The sequence below is a fragment of the Quercus lobata genome, chromosome 1 (genome assembly GCF_001633185.2).
Source record: "Quercus lobata isolate SW786 chromosome 1, ValleyOak3.0 Primary Assembly, whole genome shotgun sequence".
NCBI lineage: Eukaryota > Viridiplantae > Streptophyta > Magnoliopsida > Fagales > Fagaceae > Quercus > Quercus lobata.
The window spans coordinates 2,823,685-2,846,248 of NC_044904.1; the positions used below are offsets into that span (position 1 = coordinate 2,823,685).

Here is a 22,564-nt window from a genome sequence, read left to right on the forward strand (position 1 = left end):
AGGAGTGACTCTTCCACTTCAATTAGATCTAGCAGTACAAACCCACCTGAGATTCCACAAGAAGATGGAACAATCAACTCAGAGTCGTACCAGCTTTCAGATCTAGATCAGAAGTTAGGAGATTGGAACATACCTAAAGTTCCCACAACCCAGATCTATAAGTCTTCGTCATGGTCCTTGAAAAAGTCTTTCAGAACGGACTACCATGTTAGGACTATAGAACAAGTCTACAGCATTAACAAGGAATATGAAACCTGTTATTTGTTGTCCCCTGCAGCCGTGAAAGCTCACAGGGAATCTGGTCACAAATACCTCCACATAGGACTTGTCCAAGTCGGAGTTAAACCATTGATCAGGGAAGGTTTGAACAACTCGGTCCTCATGGCCCTCAGAGATACCCGTCTCATCAGATTCAGAGACAGTCTCCTAGGAACCATAGAATCCAGTTTGAGTAACGGTCCAATTCATTTCGACTGTTTTCCAAACCTCACAGTTGCACTTGACGACCCTCATATCTTGAAGGTCCTCACCCTCAACATCAGAACCCATGGAATCTTTGTATTACATGGCACCAAACAACTTGCTCTTATATACCGAGTGTATTATAAGTGCATGAGGACGAACATGTCCATCCAAGCTTTCGATAAGAGAAAGGCAGGTGAAACCACTCTTATCCAAACTTCAGATGTTAGATCCACCATTCAGGTACCAAGAACCCTGAATTGGTCTGAGATAACATTCCCAGAACAGTGGTCTCTAGAGAATGAAAATTATCCTCTACAGATCCAGAATCCTGTTAGGAACCCAGATCCAGATTATGTCCAGCAGTTAGCCGATGGAACGGTTAGACTAAGTTTTGACCAATCTAGGTTTCGGTCACCCCTAGAGTATGATGAACCCTTGCCCAGATCCTCATTAGATCTGCACCAGGATACATACCAGGAACCAAGGTCAAGATCCATGGATCTTCGCCCCCCTTTTAGGCAGCCAACTATCCTCTTGAAAGATAGACCTGCATCCCATAGTAGTTCGTCTAGAACACGAGCTCCTAGATCTAGAAGAGACTTAGGTCCACAGTTTCAAGGTGTCAAAGACCACTCCCAGGTTAGTACCCCTTGTTACACAGCCAAGCAAGACTCAGTTGTTGATCAAGAAGAAGACAACAACAGTCAGGACAGTCTTAAACCTCCTCCCTCACCATCAGGATCTGATTTTAGAAATCCTATTCAGCAAGAATCTGAATATGACCATCAGCTCCTCGTGTTGACCAAGGAATTCATTCCTGATATGGACTACCTCGAAAAGGATTTTAATTCTGAAAAGAACCGAATTAAAAGAGAAGCCTATCGAGCAAACCATACCAGAGAACAAAAGGTTGAAGTTTTGGAGAAATGGAAGTTGTTCATGAAAGAGGTCAAAGCAGATTATCCTTTCTTTGAATACTTTGAGAAACATTTCAATTGGCATAAAAAGAACTGTGTCATATCCAAAACCAACTGGAAGTTACTTCCCAAAAAGGATGCTCCAAGCTCTAGCAAACCAGAAATTGTTAGATCCAGCCATCCTCCTCAGGAAGCCATACTCCTTAACCACCATAGTACAGATGTTATTGCCTCACCCTTCAAGTGTCCAACCCCAGAAGAAAAGGTTGTCAGGAAGGTAATAGAGCAAAACAACTATACCAACCAGTGCTTAGGAGTCATAGGAAAACAGCTTGACAGGATAGAAGATAGGATTGACAACAAAGTTCTCCTCCAACCAAGAAACCTTAACAAACCAATCCAACCTCTAGAAAACCCTTTAGTCAAGCTCCCCACAACCAGACAAGCTAGCCTCAAACCAAAGGAGCAAACAGCCCTAAAGGAAATGGCTCAAAAGCTTGATGATCTCGTGAAAAAGGAACCAGTTTCCCCTTCACCAGATCTTATCTCAACCAGTAGGGACCCTAGGCTTGAACACCAGGCAAACACCCTACATGCCCATACAGCTTCTAGTAATTCTAGCAGAACCTCCTCAGAAACTGAACAGGAGATAGAACAAATAGAAGACCAATTTCGAGGTTTACAGGTAAATAAGCTTTACCAACCCAAGGTAACGCCAACCAGCCTTACCAAGAATTGGTACCCCAGACCAACACCCCCTGACCTCCAATTTGAGGAAAGAACCATGCAATTCACAGTATCCAGTGGTAAACTCTATGAATGGAACATAGATGGTTTATCTGAACAAGAAATCCAAAACAAAATCCAGCATATAACCATGGTAGCCAATAACTATCTAAATGATGGTATTCCTAACACCGAGGTTGTAGAGCTCATTGTTTTAGGATTTACTGGAAAATTGTTGAATTGGTGGAACCACTGTATGACAGCCACCTCTAAGGAAGACATTAAGCATGCTGTCCAAAAAGATGAGGACGAGAACCCTATCTTTGACGAACGCATAGGCAGAGGAGTTCCCGATGGAGTCAATACCCTGATCTATACGATCATGAAACACTTCATAGGTAAACCCAGCAATGTCACATCTAGGATTTACGATCAGTTGAGTAACCTTAGATGTAAGAACCTTGGAGAATACCGGTGGTATGAAGATGTGTTCACCACCCGTGTCATGCATAGAAGCGATTGCAACTCTCCATTTTGGAAGGAGAAGTTTATCAATGGCTTACCCACACTGTTTGGACAAAAGGTCAAAGAAACTCTTGCCAGCTCTTTAGGTATCATAGATTATGATAACCTGACCTATGGAGACATCTCAAGCACAATCCGAAATGAAGGGATGAAGATGTGTAGAGATCTCAAAATACAGAGCCAAGCCAGTAAGAGCAAAGCCAAGTACGAAATAGGGAATTTCTGTACCCAGTACGGCTTACCTTCCATCATTTCCAAAAGGAAATCCAAACACAGAGGCGAAGAACCCTCTGAGAAACCCCATAAGAGAAAACCTACCTCTAAACACCATAGACGTCAAAAGTTCACAACAAATGACTTCTACAGGAAAGGTAGATCCAACCCTCCAAGGAAGTTCACACCTACAGCATCAGAAACATGCTATAAGTGTGGAAAGAAAGGTCATTACCTGAAAGATTGTAGAGCTAAGGCCAAAACCCTTATCAATACTCTCATTAATGACCAAACCAGCAGGCAAGAAATCTTCAAACTCTTAGAACTCGATCACCTAAGCAGTGGGTCTAGTGACCAAGAGAAACACCAGTTGTTTAGGACATCCTCTGAAACCTCTAGAGTATCTTCTAGTTCCTCTAGCGACACGGATGAAATCCTAGCTTGCCAGGATAGTTGTTGTAGAAACAAAACTGTCCATGTCCTAACCAAGCAAGAAGAGCTGCTCCTCGATCTCATAGAACAGATCAAGGACCCTGAAGAGAAAGCTCAAAGGCTTGGTGAGTTCCATAAAACCCTAGTCAAGGAAACAAGTACATCCAAACCTAGGTTTCAGGAACCCAAAGTTGATTTGGAAAAAATCTACAGCAGGTTTACCAAATCAAAGAAAGAGGTAACCATCCAAGATCTCCAGAAAGAGATTAAGGATAACAAAATTGAGATGAGAAACCTTAAGCAGGAATTAACCATCCTTAGGGTTGATCATGGTCTCATGGACCTTAGGGTCAAAAATCTGGAGTTTACTTCACATCAAGGCAATGAGGACAGAATCTCATTACAAAACCCTTCTGATAACGAAGTAGATGATACAGTTAACCCTACTGCAAATATGGAGCCAGAACCTGGAACGTTCTTGTCAACCATCAGTAGTATTAACTTCCAGAAATGGCATTCCAAAGTCAGGATTGTCATAAGCAAGGATTTTGAATTTGAGGTAGTTGCCCTAATAGATTCGGGTGCTGATCTCAATTGCATTCAAGAAGGTATTATCCCCTCTAAATACTTCCAGAAAACCAAAGAAAGGTTAACTTCTGCAAGTGGTGGAAATATGCAAATTGAATTCAAAATTCCAGATGCACAGGTTTGCCAAGACAATGTGTGCTTTAGAACCACCTTTGTTCTTGTCAAAAATATAACAGATAGGGTCATCTTAGGAAACCCATTCATGTGTCTGTTGTATCCTTTCATCACGGATAGTGAAGGAATCACTACCCATTCTTTTAGCCAACCAGTTAAGTTTAAGTTTCTTAGGAACCCTGAACCTAAAGAGATTGAATGTCTCCAAGAAGTTTCTGTTTCTAAAAATCTTAACCTCACCAATACCAAACCACCTTCTTATGGTCCAAATCAAGCCCAGAACCTTGATCAATTTGTACCATCCATCATATTTGATAATTTTTTGAGTCTTCTACAATCTCATAAATTGTCATCTCATCACAATGCATACAAAAGAATTTGTTCCATGACATCATATGATTTTAACAAAAATGCTTTTGAAAACAACCATTTTGTTAATACAGGAATGTCTTCTTCAAATTCCAAGAAAAAGGGAAAGTCACCTATAAAGGGATTTCCTCAAAGAATGCATGAAGGCGCTTCTTCTGGCCAAGAACCCAGAAAAGCAATATCCCTTCAACCTATGTACCCCGCAGCGGTTACATATTCCAGTGGTTACATGGCTGTTACTCTTCAAGAAGTTAAAAACAAGGCTTTACAATTTAGCAATGGAGTGTATAAAGATCTCCCACCCTCCACTAAATTCATCCTTGATAACCTTCAGAGAGCTTTCACCCAAAACCACTACAACCTTTTCCAAAGAACCCTTAGGGCACTAGAACTGCACCTAGTTGAGCTTGAGGCAGGAAATACAATTCTCACTAATCAACTCTTTGGCAAAGAGGATATCCATTCCATGGATAAAACAACTATCATGGGCACAGACTACGCTAGGTTAAGTCTTAAGACTCAAAACCAGCTTAGAAGTGCTATTGCCAACTTGCCTTCTGATATACAAGCACGTATACTTAGAAGCAAGGCTATGTCTGAATCATGTGACCTATGGTTCACGCATTTTGAAATTATGGTCACCACCCATTTCCCGGTTTTAGGTGAAGAAGCAGATGCTATTGAAACTGCCCTCATCCGTGAAACCTGGAACCAATACTTTGGAAGCAGTCACAGGGTCTATGAAAAGAAATATCCTTTTCCCGGTCTAATAGTCAACTATGAAGACGGAGCAGACGATGAAGACAGAAACCCAAGCTGGCTTTCAAAAATGTTTGAGTATGGTTTCCTTAGACTCATCAAACTAACGAGCCATAATCAGATCAGCCAATTCCCTTTGATAATACAACAGGTGGTCACAAAGATCAAGAGTCCATTTGTATCCATCAGATGCTGGAGCACTCTCCCACAATGGGACGGTAACAATTGGATGACAGTTCATCTTGCTCACCACCTTGTACTCATCAACGGGTACACTCACAATGGTCCCTGGTATGATGGTGATTCCTACCTTTCTTATGATGATCCCTTGGCCCTCTCAGAATGTTGGAATAACTACTTCAACAATGAACTCCGAGATGTCACTGGAGAATTATGGGAAAATTACTATTTTATTGGTAATACAGGAAGAATTACAGTTTTCACCACCAGGCCATACTCAGAAGCCTTCACCACCCAAAGGCTTGACTATACTTTTCCTAATCAACTCATGACTCGGAAAGCAGACTACGAACCTCTCCTTTATTGTGGGCTTTGTAATCTGTTTGACAAATACCATGAGCATGGCTATGACGATGGTCCCCCTGAATTTGATCCATATGAAGGGTACCCTTCTGGCTATGATACTGATTAAGGAATTTCCAGAATGGCTCCAGGATGCTCCAGAACAGCTCCAGGACCCCCAGCTTAGCTTAAGAATCACCTTTGCAGAAACGGCTACTATTCAGAACAGTACCCGCACCAGCAAAGCTGCCAGCAAGCACTATTCACTGCACAGTCAAGAATACTATGCAGAGCTACTATTCCAGAAAAGCAAGGGGACAATACACTGTTCATAAACAGTGACCAGCTACTGTTCACTCCAACAGTGCCCCAGCAGAATCATTGAAGTTACTGTTGCTTTCGGTTGAAAAGATATTCACCTGAAGTAAAAGCAATTTACCTTCCGTGATTGACGCAGTCTCCTGAACGCATCCAAGGCTCTCTCCTTCTATATAAGGCATCCTTGGCCTCAGTCTTCAGCAGGCTTAATTCGAGGCTCAATTCCACACCTCTTCAGAATTACCTCATAGCTCTCTCACTTAAACAGAATGGCTCTTTTCTTTTCTTCTCCCCTAGTTTACACTTGTACACTGAACTACATTTGTACTCTATTATGCTTCCGCCCCCAGTGCCCTCTGAACGACACTCTCTGTTTGTAGCTTACCCCCATTTGTTTCAGTGCCCTCTGAACGGCACTCTCTATTTGTAGCTTACCCCCATTTGGGATAGTTTTTATATCCTGCATACAAAATTCACAATGGACTACAAAAACGAGACAAAATTTTTTCAAGCCTTAGAAAATCTTCCATTAAAGACTGTAACAATATTATTTCAGGTTGTGCCATAATTTAGATCAAACACAACTAGACCCCAACATCTTGCTGAGCTTTCTCTCAGCAACAAACACCTTTAAATACATACCTCAATAAAAATTCTTTTCTCCATATAAATTATATATAATGTACCTTTAAATATTGAAATTCAACAAATTTCAAAGGTTGTTGTGTTTAATTATGTTATGAAATTGGTGGGTTTGTTAAATTGGAATGAATGTGTAAAGTAGGAAGGTGGGAGACGTGATATGTTTGATAGTGGTTAAAGGGAATTGAGGCAGAGGTGGGTAGATGCAATTTGAACGCGTTCAAATGAGGACAATTTTGTATCGCAAGAAGTTGAAACCCAATAGGATTTTTGAATCTATTGACTGGGATAAGAATTGTGATAAATAAAAAAATTTAAGATTTGAACAAAAGAAAGATGATATACGCTAGTGCGGTTGGATGGAGATTTGAGATAATTGTATAGAATTTGGATAATAAAAATTTTGGAATGTTTTGAAATAAAAAAAAAAACCATAAAATTTTCGAGATAAGAAAGAGTTATTTTTACATAAGGTAGAGGGTTTTTTTTTTGGAAGAAGTAATTTTGTATTTGTTTTAATAAACATAATTCAAGTATTTGAATTCAAATAGATAACAAATACATATAAGAATCAGACATTTGAATACAAATGAGTGGTATATATATATATATATTTCCTTTTGTACGTGAGAGGTAGTGGGTTTTTTTTTAAGAAGTTTTTTTTTTTTTTTTTTTTTTTTTTTTTTTTTTTTTTTCATAATTGAAGTATTTGAATTCATATAGATAACAAATACATATTGGAATCAGACATTTGAAAACAAATGAGTGGAGAGAAAAACTGTTTTTTTGTTTCCTTGTGTCCGTACATAATTGAAGTATTTGAATTAAAATAGATAACAAATACAGATAGAAATCAGATATTCAAATTTTTTTTTTTTTTTTTTTTTTTTTTGTGTGTACGCGAGATAGTATTACTCTTTTAACATTTTTTGTAGAATTTGTATGAAGATATAAGAATTTGTACGAGAATATTTTGGTATGCCAAAAGTTGAAAACAAAATAGAGGAATCCTCCTGTTATTAGTATAGATTAATAACTATAAGAATAAAAACCAACAACTATATTATCTAGTTTGATAAATACTACGTCTACAACATTTTCATAATAAATCACACAAAACAAATTGTTATTGGTTTTACTATAAACCTATCATTAAATTTATTTTTTTTTCCACCAATAATAAACTGTAATAAATTATCATTTAAAATTTGTTTTAAAAAGTATTTTAAAAATATTATGAACACCTTTAATCTACAAATCAAGAACTAAAAAAAAGTAAGAACAAATTTCAATAATATGAAAAGGGCAAAAAACTCCCGCCAATTTGTAAAACCTTTTCCCTCCACACTAGTCACCGGCTACAGCCGGTAACCCCAATATTCCCTCTCCCAACGCAGCCACATATATAAAGAGAAAATGCTATGTCCAATCTTGTTTTCATAGCTTCCACTCTTCAATGAGGCTCAGCCAACCCAGGCTTATTAGAAAAACCGATACCTATCCACGACCCGAACCAGAACCATCAAATCCAAATCAAAATCCCTTCTGTTCCTATTCCGGGTCGAGACTATGAGCGCCGTGAACATCACAAACGTCGCCGTTTTGGACAACCCGGCCGCGTTTCTCAACCCCTTCCAGTTCGAGATCTCCTACGAGTGCTTGACCCCTCTCAAAGACGGTAACAACTTCACAAAACGTCACCGTTTTGGTTTTTTCAAAATTTTTTAGCTTCATCTAGGGTTTGTTGTTTGTTAATTAGTGTAAAAATTAAACTACTACTTGAATTTAATTAGGCTTCTGTTACATTAATCTATTGTTAATTTAGTGTACAATTTTCGTTGATGTCTTGGTTGTTATGACTTATGATGATGTTTCTGGACTCTTTCTTGTACCCTAGCAAGTCTTATGTTGTTGTTCTTTGCAACTAATTAGGATAAATGTTATGTTATGTGTTTTTATTTATTTATTTTTGGGCATGAATTCTTTGCTTTTTTTGAATTTGTTGAATGACTAGGAGGTTGGAAATGACAATTTTGACATTCTTGTTGTGTTCATGAATGAACAAGTGGCGGGTTGTGAGTTCAAGTCCAGGATTCAGCCTCTCCAAAAAATAGAAAATAAAAATTTGGGGCTACGATTGTCTACCAATCACCTATGCCAGACTGTGCAAAAGTGGGAGTTTTGTACATTGGGAACGGCCTTTTTGTTTTTTGTGTTCACAAAGGGCTAAAGTCTTGTTGGGTGGCTAATGGGTGGTTCAAATGGAGAGAGAGGGGGGAGGGGGGGGGGGTTCTAGGACGATTTTTATACTAAAATCTTAAATTGGTTTTGTATTGTGAAAATTGATACCCTTTAGCTGGTTTTAGGAAGATATGGGGAAAGAGAAGAAACCGTGGTATCAAACCTTATGCAAAAGGTAGAGAGAAGAAAAACAAAAGGAAATGGAACCAGGAAAGTTGATTTCTTATTATACCCTCTCTTATTTTTGAAGGGCTAAATTGGTTACTATGAAAGAGTTTATAGACCTTGTTACATTTCTTTTGAGATCCTAACACTTGTGTTGAAGTCAGCATCTAAGGGTCAATAGGTTGCCTGTTGCCACTATCTCTATTTCAGTCTAGAGCACCGAGACTAAAGATGGGTTAGTATGATTAATGCAGTTTGTTTGGTGTTAAGAGTGCAGTTATCTGGCAGATTCATTTATGCAGAATGAACAGGCAGTATCTGACTTAAAGGAAGATTTACCTGTGGAAAAAAATGTAATATTTGAGCTTTGTAATCTGATTAACATTTCCCATAAATTTGGATGCTTTATAGTTACTTTTTAAGGAAACTAAGAATCCAATGATGTCTGATCCAGTCCTGATTTGATTTGAAGTATTGAGAATTAATGGTCCTAGTTGATTTCCATGATAATATGGCCTTAATGTGATGAAAGAAATGCTTTTATCTAGAGTGAGGAAACATAAAAAGATGATTTTTGGATGTAATCCTAGGATGGTTCAGATATGATGGAGAATTGTTTGAGATGCTTTTGACATATGCCATGGAGGCCTCTGAATGTAATCAAAATTGTGATAATAATCATATGGATGGAGCAAAAAAGGCAAAAGGGAGGCCAAAATGACTGGGGTAGAAGTTGTATGGAGTAAGCGAAAGGCATGGTTGTTGGATAGATAAATGGGACACGACCCTAGATAAGTTTCAGTGACATAAAAGGTCTTTGTACCCAATTAATTTGGCTTTAGTTAAGTTGATTAGTTGGATGTAATGCTAAGAGTTCTGGATGAGTTTTTTTAGTAGCTTCATATATGTGTAATAATTTTTTTACTTAAACACTCAAGAGGATTGATAGTTAGACAAACCTAAACGTTTTGAGTTATTGGTCTCCTTATATAATTTCAGTTGCATTGTTGTTTAAAATACTTCAAATTTAAAAGTATTTGAACCAATATTATATATCTCTGAGTACTATTTACCATTAAACAACTAGTCACTGATTCATTTATAAATTTTGGATATGATAGGCTTAGGTAAAGTGTTCAATAGGAAGAGAAGCTCAAAAAGTAGTTTGATTTAGTTAGTCCTGTGTTAGAATCCATGTGTTTGTTTAAGATATGCCTTACACAGGATGAGACAACAAAGAAGCCACTGATGGTTTGAAAAAGGCACTGGATCTAAGTGAGGCTTTTGGCCTGTTCCTTTTAATTTTTTCTTTCTTGCCCTGAATGAATAAACTAATCTTCGTCTTTAAGCATGTAGATGTTTATATCTTTGATGGAACTCATAGAAGAAGCATTTCGATATTTCCTATAGAAGTTCCTTTTTGAACTCCAGCTACCAAGTACTTGAATAGGAGATACTAAAATGCTTTGAGGATGTAGCATGTTTTGTCAAGATATTTTGTACATTTGCTTGGGGTAAAAGTGGCAGGTGCAGCAAAGTTGTATTTCAGTATTTGATGCTCTCTTTAACCACTCGATGCCTTCTCTCTTCTCCCCCACTCTCCCTGTTAGGTGGAGTCACTTAATTATACTAATGGGAATCATTCATTTTTCTCTTTGAAATTTTAATTTTTTTTAAAAATTAATTTTCCCTAATATAAACTTCTTGTGTATTTCCCTTGTTTGTTGTCACCATCTATGTAGTTAAATTTGTTTCCTTGACTTCTGCCTTGCTAGCCTTGCCATATTTTAACTCATAAAACATTGCAGATTTGGAATGGAAACTCATTTATGTGGGATCTGCTGAGGATGAGACATATGATCAACTTCTTGAAAGTGTGCTTGTTGGGCCTGTCAACATTGGCAACTACCGATTTGTCCTTCAGGTAATTTTTTATGAATGCTTGTGCTAAGTCCTAAACTTGGTTTTCAATGCTAATTTTCTTATGAAAATAACACTAAATTTATTGTTATTGGGGCCCCTGGCAGGCAGATCCTCCAGACCCATCAAAAATCCGTGATGAAGATATCATTGGTGTCACAGTACTGCTATTGACATGTTCTTATCTTGGACAAGAGTTTATTCGAGTTGGATACTATGTGAACAATGATTATGATGATGAACAGCTAAGAGAGGAGCCTCCACCAAAGGTTTTGATTGATAGGGTTCAAAGAAATATTTTGGCCGACAAGCCCAGGGTCACAAAGTTCCCAATCAATTTTCATCCTGAGAACAATGAGCATGGTGAAGAAGCCCCTCCTTTAGCTGAGAATGCCATTGAGACCAATGTGAATGGAGAAGAACCACTCCCTTCACCTGAAGGACCAGCCATTGAGCAGTAGGTTGTAAATTGAAGCAACTGTGTGACATATTGACTTCAAATTTTGACATACTGATGATTTTGGGTGAAACTGGCTTTCCAAATCTCAAACATCTCCATCCATGATATGCTTTTGTGACTGAGATCTACTGTGAATTGTCAGTTGGAATGTTTTGTACCAACACTGTACTTGGGTTGATGTGATGTGGTACATAATGGGTTAAAGATTTTGTATGCCATGAAAATTAAAGTTTAGGTTTTGTTTTTTTAAGTCTTTCATTACTTAGTCTTGTAAAATTTTCAATTTTATTGGAAAAACAGTATGTTTGACTGTGTTCTTTTAGAGATGGTAAATTATATGAAATGAATTGGAACCGAATTGCAACCTATGCTTAAAAATTTTATAGGAGTTATTGATATGAATATTTAGCCAATCTGTAAAAAATTTTGACTTTGTCATTGGGCAGAGATCATGAAAATTTTTGATAGTAGGTTGAGACAGCTTTCTGAGTTTGCATAACTTGTGCCATGCGAATAATCAACTATATGGATTTCTGGTTTCTAGTGAACATCGACGGATAGACTAAATTAAAACCAGTTAAAACATTTAGGCATTTAATGAACTTTGTGGATCAATTGGATCTTCAAGCAAATTTTTGGGACCAAAATTGGTGTTTTACTCATTAATTTATAATTGCATGCATTTGCGTAGATGAAAGAACATAGGATAGGATTGATATTGCTGGCTTCAGTCAGGATAGTTTGCAAGATCTAACTCCTAAAAGTTTGCAGGACTAGAAATGATAATATGTCTAAGGATATTTGTATTCAAAGTCTAAGCTAACTTGAAACTTTAAATCTCAACAAGAGCTATAATTTATTTATTTTACAAGTAAAGCACTTCATTTTATTACTCAAAAAAGAGAATTATTTATCAACAATTTATTTTCTTGGTGTGTAATGAAAAGTGAAAATCAAATCTATAGTTCCTCTTCCTCCTCAACAATTACGCTGCCACCTCTTTGAGCACCACGCACAGCTTTATTTGCCTGAAAAAGGAAGGAAAGACATTCTGTAAAATATAATACAATCACTTGGCAAAATTAAACCCAATGTTAGTAGGGAATAATGTTATTTATTTATTTATTTTGATGAACAAAAAAAGGGCCTCAAACGTGTGATCATTGATCCGGTCTACTTAAACCCGCTATTGATAGTGTGGGGCACTTCTGGGCAAGTTAGGGCTATCTACGTTGTGGCACAACATTTTTGTGAAGTGTACGATTCAAACCTGATAACTCTTGAACTCGCAGGTGTGACTAAGTCTGGGACTCCTACTTACGCGCCACACCCCTAGGGGCTAGGGAATAATGTTATGTCTTTGAACAAACCTAGACACATTATATTGTAGGTATAAATTTGGCACCTGAATAAATTATGAGAAATTTTTTTAACACTTTTAAGTTTGAAAGCACTTTTCTAGTCTAGTACGTTTGGAAGTAACTTTAAATCGAAAGCTTCTTTGTAAAAAGTTTGTTAAGTATAATTGTATTTAGAAAAAGTGAGACATTAAAAAAAATTAGACATAAGCAAATAAATTGAAAAAACAGTTGCCAAACAGATTAGCACGTTTCCAATAGTCATGATCATTTTAGTCCTATGGCATGGTCCCAATTTATTGAATCATTAATTAATTAGTGCCTCTTTATAAAGAGCTAGTTTCTTACTTTTTTGTGTGTGCTGAATATGCTAGTTTCTTACTTGATTCCTATAGATTAAGTCCAAGTTATGGGTTAAAGTTAAAGAGATGAAATTTTCTTACCTCTTTTTTCCAATCAGCTCGTAAGTTTACTATAACAAGTGCCACAACTTGAACAGAAAGTCCACATATGATGCCCATCCAAAGCCCCTAATTAAAATCAATTTCACAACTCAAATATTAGTATAGCAAAATACTAAAATTGCTACCAATTTTGCTATATATATATTTTTAAAAAAAGTAAATTGACGTGATAATGAATGTGATTGATAGAACGTCAACAATATAATAATATTATTTATCAATTACTTTTTATTGTGTATTTAAAAATTGAAATAACAGTTTTTAAGACACATGAAAGAGAGACTAAAGACTTACTTTGCCTCCAAAATGGAAGACGAAAGCAAAGAGCACAGCAGAAGGAATTCCCACAAGATAGTAAGCACCAAGATTTATAAATGAACATAGTTTTTGCCACCCACATCCTCTAGCAGCCCCTACATAGCCAAAGCAGAAATCACTAAGCAGATGAATCAAAGTAAGAAAACCAAACAATTTGTAACAATTGAACTTGATTAGTACTTGTGACATAAATTTAAGACCTGAAAGAACACATTGGAATCCATCCAAGAAGTCTGATAATGCAAGCAGTAGCATCATTTTAGCAACGTATCTGAGAACATCTTCCTCTTTGCTATAAAGCTTTCCCCAAACATTGCGCACCAAAATTGTAGTAATTGCTATTATTGTACCCTCTGAGAGAGCAACTATGATCATCACACGAAGAGCCAAACGTGCACCATATGGGCTCCCAGCACCCAATTCATTTGACACTCTTGTACTGTATAATAGCAAGAAGATTCTTTTAGTTTTGAGGGGCAATGGTATTAGTGGGAAAAGTCATATGAACTAGCTATGTCACTAACCTTAAAGTACCACCAAGACCAACAGAAACCATATAAACCAACCAACATGTGTTAAGGCTGCAGAACAATTACGAATGATTTTAAGAATATATTATCATAAAAGAGGTTTAAGTAATAAACTTAACTATTAGAATAAGGTAAAAACTAAAAACTTAGTTACATTCTTCTAGATTTTCAATTAAATTCAAACACATGATTGTATTGATTAATATAGTATAAATAATGTTATTTTTATAAAGGATAATTAAATTCAATGTAATCTTGTGTTTGAATATAATTAAGGAATCTAAAGTATAGCACTTTAGGAAGTGTATTTAAGTTTTACCCATAAGAAAATCTAAGATATTGACTCCCTATTCCTCATTTTTTATCTTTTAAAAATTAATGGAAGTGATAGCAAATACCTTATTGATAACACCGATGTCTCCAGTGTTGGATTTGGGAGAAGTCCCGCTAAGAGAACAATCATTTCAAATGACCAATATTCTAAGCTGTCAATCAAATTATTCAAAGAGTTAAACCCCAAGAAGAAAAAAGAAAGAAAAAGGCTAAATGCTTCAAACATTACAACAATGCAAATGAATGAACCGCAAGCTGGAATGATCCAAATTTCTTTTGCAAATAGAAGAGCTCCTTTTGTTAAGCATGCTTCAAACATTACAACAATGCACGGAACAAGACTCTTTTCACAATCTTTTCCATAACTTGTTAAGGTGATACATTGTGATTGAAACATCAGTTTCACGTGAATCCACTATTGATACTGCTTTTACAATACTAGTGATAAGCAGCTAGAAATTACCATATCATAATTGCTGAAGGAACTGCTAGCTTTAGGAAGCTGAGAATATCATGCAAGGCTTCTTTTGAAAACCCAGTCCAAGTTTTCTTGCAAGCCGGAGAAGATCTTACATAAATCGTGAACAAAAGCACATTAACCCAATTGGAAATGTTAATTGCCAAGGCAGCTCCTTTAATCCCAAGTTTGATTTTAAACACAAGAAACCAACACACAAGAACGTGTAGCAAAGCTGTGAATCCAGAGCCTATCAACATAGGAATAATGTTGTTTTGTGTTTGTAAAAACCTGTTTAGGCATTGAAGAATACCATAGGCAAAAAGGCTTGGGATCATCCAACGATTGAAAACTCCAGCTTCAGTAGCTATTTCATGGTTTTGGTGTAGAAGTATGAGAATGGTGCTTGTATTATACCAAATTATTGCTAGAGGAATGCTTAAGGCTAGGAGGGTTAGTATAGCTCGCTGTGTGTGAACACCAAGCATGCGGTACTGTTTTGCTCCATAGGCTTGTCCACATAGAGTCTCTAATGCGCTTCCCAAACCTAGCTTTAAGAGATTTATGACATAATGGAGATGAGAATTTGCATCAAAATGATACTTTATGATGAAAAATGATGAAGAATGGGGATGATGCATTTAACTGGAAAAAAAAAAAAAGGCTTTGTTAAGGTCATTAATTTGTTTAGAACGATTTGGACAAAAACAGGCCCATTAATATTTATGAATTCTTCTTTGTGCAGTGACCTCAACATGGAGTTGTGCATGCCATTGTTTAATCCTATTTATAGTTTCAATGCTTCTAAAAAAAAAAAACTATAATCTCAATACAGTTGGAGACACAAAAGTTATCATAATTGTTGGTGTAATCTTATACGATTGTTATATAATAGAAGTTTTATCAATGGTAGACTTGTGTAAAAGTGGCGATGCTCCAATCACAACTTACTTCCTTAACAAGTAGTGAAAATTTCTATGTATCTAATGATATTCTTATAGTTTAGGCCTTAATGATCAAGAGTGGAAGGAAAAAATCCACTGGCATGAAAGTAATGGGCTAAACTTCCGATATTTTCATTTCAAGCCCATGTATATGGACTTATGAAGATAGCAAATGCCCAGGAGGTAGGCCTTTTCAATTTTGACACAAGATATACTTACTCAATGCTACAAACACCGTTCTCAGCCAAAAAAAAAGAAAAAAAGAAAAAAAAAAGGCTACTAACACAATAAATTTAACTTTTTTTTTTTCATAACCATTTAAGCTGACAGATTGTAATTAGTGCAACTAGTGGTGATAGAGATATTAAATTTTTTTTACATATGGCTTAAAAATTGATGCGTACAAGAAAATTACTTCACCACCAATCATAATTATTGTCACATTAATTTGTAAATATTTTATAGTAAAATTTATAGTAACTTTAACATTTTCTTTAGTAAACATTACTTTTATTATATACAAATCACTACTTGCTGCCACGGCACTTATAAAAAAGGTTGTGAAATTTGTTGGGTATATATTCTTTTATCACTTATAGTTATTGATACTTACTAGACTTATCTTTAATGGAAGGTCTTTTTTTGTGATGATGTACAAATATTTGACACTAGTTAAGCTTTCCATAAATGTGACAGTCATGCACAGAATAAACTACTCATTGCAGAGAAAATTATTCAATAATCCAAGAACAGTATTCCTTCCTCCACATGAATCCAAGAATCCAATCCACTTACCAGGACATAGAGACCAGTGACTGAAGCAAAGGAAGATCCCAAGGAAGCACCAGAAAGAGGCAGCTCTCCTAAATGACCAGTGAACATCACTGATACAATTTGTAAGCTGTACTGCAACAAACTAACTGCTATAAGAGGCCCTCCTAGCCGTAGTTGCTTTTTTGCTTCTTTAGAATATTTTGGTCTCCAGCCATGGTTTTCTGATCTTTCTTCTCCTTCAACTTCCATATCATGAATTCTTACTTGTGTTGTTGTCACTTAGTGCTGAATAATCTAATGCCACCTGCGACAACACAAACCCAAATATCCCTTAAACGTTAAAGCTTTCTTAGTTCTAGCCATGTGGGTTAAAAAGCAAAGGCCTTTTTTACCTTTTAATTTTTTGCTTTTCTCACCTTTTTTTTTTTTTTCATCACAAAACTAACTTAAAAATAAAGTTAATTCTTATCGTTTTGTTTCACATTGAGTAAATAAGTTACCAATAACTACGTGATTATTATGAGTTATACCCAAAAATAACAAGTATGTGAGATGCTTTGTTTTTATTTTTACAGGACCAGATTAAATATAATAAAATTCTTAAATTAAAAATGAAAACTTTCATAGTAGAATAAAAAAGCTTTATTTTCATAAATTAAATTTTTTTTCAGGGTATCAAAATTATCTATAATATTTCTAAACTAACTTCATAGCAATCTCTCTTTTTTTTTTTTTCTTTTTTTAAATTTTATTTTATTTATTTTTTATGTACACAAAAACTCATTTTTCATCTTATTATGAAGTTTTTTTTGGACAAATTTCAAGAGCGAAAATACACCTTTTGTAGTTGCTGTTGAAACAAAAAGAGCAAACACAAGTTTAATCAATAAATGAATAGATTGCTGATTTTCTAACTCTCATAAACCCTTGATAAAAAAAGTATGGATAAATTCTTTAGATCTGGATGTTGAGGAACAGCAGGTTGGATTCTCAAATGTATTTTTTTTTTCCAAACTTAGTTATACTTATACAGCAAATTTAAAAAGAAGAAAAAAAGTATGCACAATGAAGTATAAACTACTATTTAGATACAATGAGAAATTTTTTTTGTCTTTATCTCAAATTTAAATAGTTAAATATATTAGCATATAATAAGCACCACTATTATATAATAATAATAATAATAATAATAGATTATATTATATAAAGCAATCAGAGACCTAGAGAAATTGACAGTCACTAATGAGAGGGGTGTTACATATGCTTGTTACACTATTTTTTTCCGTTGTTCATCATGTCATGTTTGACTAAGGCTGTAGACAAGATTTCGACGCAGGGGGGGGGGGGGGCGGTGGCGTTGAGAGGTTTTTTTCCATGAAAATCCAAGTTAGTATTCATTTAGTATTAACACAAAAATGATGTAAGGGATACCAAGAATATTTTAATATAAATATTATAAATTTACATGTCATCAATCATAAACAAAATTCAAACATTAATTTATTATGTTGTTTTGGTGGCACTAATCATACATCTGTCATATCAATTTGTAAGCTTTTTGTAATAAAAAATGTAGTACTTTTGTCATTTTCTTTTACAAACTATCAAGTACAAAATAATTTTTTTACAAGTAAGATATTATTTATTGGCTAAAAAGAAGAAGTTACTTTGTTTTATGCCAGAGTTACTAGCAAAATCTTACAAATTGATATATAAATTAAAGAATAGACAAAACAAACCATCTTCCATTTAAGATGGAAGAATGCTAAAACTAATGTAAATAGTAACAAATTGATGTGACAATAAACATAATTAACAACCTAATAAATGATATTTAAATTATTTTTTGTTATTGATAAAAGATCAATTTATAGAGGTTAGGCCTTAGTGCAATGGTATATAATTTCCACTTACAAATTCGGGAATCAATCTCTCCAAAAAAAAAAAAAAAAAAGGAGTAAAACCGTCTATCATAACATCTCTAAAACCCAGCAAATATAAATATTTTGTGCATTGATACCACTTTTAGAACAAATCATTCTATAAATCTATACAATAAAATTTGTAAAATTCCAAATACCATTTTTTATTTTAATATTTAATAGCACTGACACAATTCAACTCACCACCCACCACCCACTGTCATCATCTCTTTGTTAATTTTTTTCTTCAATGTCAAATTGTCAATGTCACAATAAGTGGCGACTTTAAGAAAAAAATTTATATATTGACAACAACAATAATAAAAAAAAAATACAAATATGTAAAATTTACAATTATTTTTTTATGAGTTTTCATATTTTGAAATCATTGTATAATTGTTCTATTATCGATAGATATCAATAGATTCATCGCTCAATGCACAGTTGCACGCTAGTAAAATACAAAAAAAAAAAATTAAGATAGCACAAACTTTTGGACTTTCTCTCGTACCAATGTTTGTGATTCCACATTTTCTTTATTAAAAAAACAAAACTCATATGCATAGTTAAAGAGTCTTGCTGTTGGTTTGTCTGTCTGCTTTATCTATCTCTATCTGTGGTCTGTACGGTACTCTCTCTTGAACAATAAAGCTCAGCCCTTTTATGCAAAACTAAAAAAGAGAAAAATAGAAAAGCTATAAAAGAGGAGTTTTGAGAGAGAGACATACTAGCTGGTCCAGAAGCGTCGCCGGCGTAGAGGGCTGGGCGGCGCAGCGGCGGTGCTAGATGGTTTGTGATTTTTGCGGTTGGTATGGGGATTTTTTTTCTTCTTCTTGAAACCAATGCATTTGGGTATAGGATTTGATAAAATGAGTTTCCTTTGTAAAGGGCTTAAAGAATGGATAAATATAGACTCACAAACACACGTGAATTGGCAAGTTGTTAACGGTTATGGCCTATGGGGTTATTAAAGTAATGCCAGTGTGGGCTTAAATGAGAATCCATAAAAATTACCAGGCCAATTGCTTTAAAAGTATTGTAAAAATGTGTGTGAGAGCTGTGAATCATTGCTCCCTAAGAATGGGCCATATGGGAAATTTTGTTGGACTAGACCCTAAAATATCATGACAACTTGTTAACGGTGTAATGTGAATAGTAAAGAAGCGAAAATGACGGTCTATATGAGAATTAATAATAATTTGTCAACTCAGCATGTATGAATTTTGTGGCAAAATCTGTTGTCTGTAACATTGCTATATAACCGCCGCGCACCCTTGGTGCGGTAGTCACTCTACAAGGGTTAGGGTTCAAGTTTTCAAGAGGGAACTTCACACACATATATACTTAGATTAGATTAGATTAGAAATTCTATCTTATATTAAAAAAAAAAAAATTGCTGTATATTTATGGTTTTAAGTGTTTGAAATTTTGAACCCATGAAAGCTGAGTCTTGGTGGTTCGGATTCTGTTGGGTTCTTGCTACTTGCTAGTACTCTAGCAAGTCTTATCGTGCTGTCAGGTTGTTACCTAGTGTGAAAATTAAAGTGTGGATGATTGTGATATATGGCTAGCTGTAAACTATGATAAATGTTATGTATAGGTTGTTGCGTGATTGATTTGTTTGCTTTTGGATTTGTTGATTGACTAGAAATTTGGAAAGCCATTTCAATGTTCTTGTTGTGTTCATGAAGGGTTAAAAGGCTTGTCTGTGTCACTATGCAATGTTGAACTTTTTGGTCAAAAAAGAGGGGGAAAAAAGAGAGAGGGTAAGCTAGGACCGTGTGTACTGGTTTATACTCAAGTCTTAAAATTAATGTTGTTAGTCAAACCAAAGATGCTTTAGTCTTAAAAAAAAAAAAATTTAACTTTTTTCATTAATTTCGTATTATCTTATAACCTCCCTTAAAGCTAATGAAAGAAATTTTTTTAGTTTGAGCAAAGAAACATAAGAAAGATGAATTTGTGGATGTAATCCTAAGATGGTGGTCATGATGGAGAATCATTTGAGACGGTTTTGATATAAACAATTCAGGCATGTGAATATTTCGGTACAAAATTGTGATTTTAATAATGTGGATGGAGCAAAAAGGGTGAAAGGGAAGCCAAATTGGATGGGGTAGAAATAGAAGTTATATAGAATAATGGAAAGAGACATTGTTGTTGGAGACACAAGTTGAAACATGACCCTAAAATAAAGTTGAGTGACATAAAAGGTCTTTGTAGTTGACCCCAATTAGTCTGGCTTAAAGACTTAGTTAAGTTGAGTGGTTGCTTGTAATGCTAAGAGTTGTGGAAGAGATTTGTAACTGGCTTCATTTATATTGTAATGAATTTTTGACTAAAACACTCAATAGGATTAATAGTTAGACAAAACTAAATTTTTTTGAGTTACTGGTCTCCAAATATAATCCCAATTCTTTCCTTTTTCTGTTGTTGAAATTTGACTTAAATTAAACTCTGCAACAATATTGAAATTTGAAAGTGTGATATGTTTTCTTATTTTAGCATGTTTCATTCTAATAGTTGTTTAATGAGTTAGTACTTCGCACGTTCAAACTTATGAACATGCCTGCCTTCGTGTAGTTAATGATTTGATTAAGTTGTGTTTTTGCTTGATGGGCTATTAGATATGTATTGGTTGACCTCACTTGAAATTGATGAGTAGTCATATGTATATTTTGGCTTGTTTGTATGTTTTTCAATTTTATGACATGGGCTCTGGTGTGTTTGTTTAGTTTGTCTATGCAACACAACTCAAGAATTGAGAAAGGGTAACCATTGAAAAGTGGAGTGTTTAATTTCTTTCATTCTTTTCCCTTTTCAAATATGTTGGAGGTGAAATGAAATATATTTTGAGAAGAGAGTGCTTGATATGGTCAGTTCACAAAAAGAGAATATCTTTCTTAATTGGAACTGCTTATCATTTGTACACCCCAAAACTAGCATTGTTATTTCATAACAATCCCCATTGGTAGAAAGTTGACTCATTTATGTCATGGCGTGCTTACTTGGATCTCACACTTGGACTATGAATTTGCATGCTATCGACATCTAGATGATGGACTTCCTTGGAGCTGTCTTGAAAATCCCTCTCTCTGGTGTGTGTTTATAATCTTGAGAGTTGTTCATCTTGACTTTAATTACATACTAGTAATTTGAGGGAAGAACAAATACTCTTAGATTGCATACAAGGAATTTTATAAACCATTGGGAGTTGGGAATTTCTTCTAGAAAATGCATTATCTTGGAAGATTTTGAAGTCGTGGTAAGCTGGAGTAGGAAATGTAAATTAGGAACATTTGAATTTGCAAAGGGCATGACTTATTGTTCTGTACCTTCACCGGTCCCATACTCTCATTGAGTATTGGAATTTGGAACCTATATTATAAATCTGCTAGTACAATTCAACAATGAGTCACTGAATCATTGATGAATTTAGGATATGATAGGTTCAGGGTAAAGTGTTCAATGGGAAGAGAAGGTCAATAAGGAGTTTGATACTCTTTGATTTAATTAGTACCATTTTAATGTTCATGCTTTTGTTTAAGATATGCTGTACACACAGGATGAAACCACAAAGAAGGCCCTGCCGGTTTGCAAAAGGCACTGGGAGCTAACTGACGGCTTTTGGCCAGTTCCTTCTACTTTTTTTTTCCTTGTCCTGAATGAATAAACTAGTCTATGTCTTCAAGTATGTATATATGATTATGTATGTGACATAGTTCATAGAAATATTTCTATATTTCCTATAGAAGTTCTGTTTTGAAGTCCTGCTATCAATTACTTGGATTTGATATACTAATGCTTTGAGGATGTAGCAAGTTATGTCAAAGGTGTTTTGTGCATCTGCTTAAGTTAAAATTGGCAGGTACAGCAAAGCTGTTTTTGGTTTCTGTTTACTGCGCGATGATGCCTTCTTTCTTCTCCCCCGCTCTCCCTGTTACTGTTAGGGTGAGTGACCTAATATACTAATTGGGAATTTGGAATCGTTCATCTTTTCTTGTTGAATTTTTTTAAAATTTTAATTCTCAAGTATGAACCATAGCATTTCTCTTAACTTATTTGTTGTCAACATCTAAGTAGTTAAA

The 22,564-nt window shown here is 35.1% G+C and overlaps 2 protein-coding genes across 2 annotated transcripts; one reads left to right on the forward strand and one right to left on the reverse strand.

Annotated features, from left to right (window-relative positions):
* Window positions 1-8,024: 8,024 nt before the first annotated feature.
* Window positions 8,025-11,731, forward strand: LOC115974491 (histone chaperone ASF1B-like). Its single transcript, XM_031094885.1, has 3 exons — window positions 8,025-8,268; window positions 10,805-10,920; window positions 11,024-11,731. Exons 1-3 carry the CDS (start codon window positions 8,160-8,162, stop codon window positions 11,375-11,377), a joined length of 579 nt encoding a protein of 192 aa, XP_030950745.1. The 5' UTR covers window positions 8,025-8,159; the 3' UTR covers window positions 11,378-11,731.
* Window positions 11,732-12,156: 425 nt separating this feature from the next.
* Window positions 12,157-19,405, reverse strand: LOC115974483 (protein DETOXIFICATION 16-like). The gene is made up of 9 exons (XM_031094875.1): window positions 19,205-19,405; window positions 16,576-16,858; window positions 14,843-15,387; window positions 14,445-14,531; window positions 14,041-14,097; window positions 13,717-13,955; window positions 13,493-13,611; window positions 13,178-13,264; window positions 12,157-12,404 (listed from the first exon to the last, which is right to left on the reverse strand). Exons 2-9 carry the CDS (start codon window positions 16,801-16,803, stop codon window positions 12,336-12,338), a joined length of 1,431 nt encoding a protein of 476 aa, XP_030950735.1. The 5' UTR covers window positions 16,804-16,858; window positions 19,205-19,405; the 3' UTR covers window positions 12,157-12,335.
* Window positions 19,406-22,564: the final 3,159 nt, after the last annotated feature.

What these genes read in the sequence shown, in the direction of transcription:
- LOC115974491 (XM_031094885.1), top strand. Translation starts at nt 8,160, where the DNA reads ATGAGCGCCGTGAACATCACAAACGTCGCCGTTTTGGACAACCCGGCC. An exon ending in CTTGACCCCTCTCAAAGACG is followed by an intron (nt 8,269 to 10,804) that starts GTAACAACTTCA and finishes AAAACATTGCAG; the next exon opens with ATTTGGAATGGAAACTCATT. An exon ending in ACTACCGATTTGTCCTTCAG is followed by an intron (nt 10,921 to 11,023) that starts GTAATTTTTTAT and finishes GGCCCCTGGCAG; the next exon opens with GCAGATCCTCCAGACCCATC.
- LOC115974483 (XM_031094875.1), bottom strand. Translation starts at nt 16,803, where the DNA reads ATGGAAGTTGAAGGAGAAGAAAGATCAGAAAACCATGGCTGGAGACCA. An exon ending in ACATCGGTGTTATCAATAAG is followed by an intron (nt 14,098 to 14,444) that starts GTATTTGCTATC and finishes ATTGTTCTGCAG; the next exon opens with CCTTAACACATGTTGGTTGG. An exon ending in GGTCTTGGTGGTACTTTAAG is followed by an intron (nt 13,956 to 14,040) that starts GTTAGTGACATA and finishes GCTATTATACAG; the next exon opens with TACAAGAGTGTCAAATGAAT.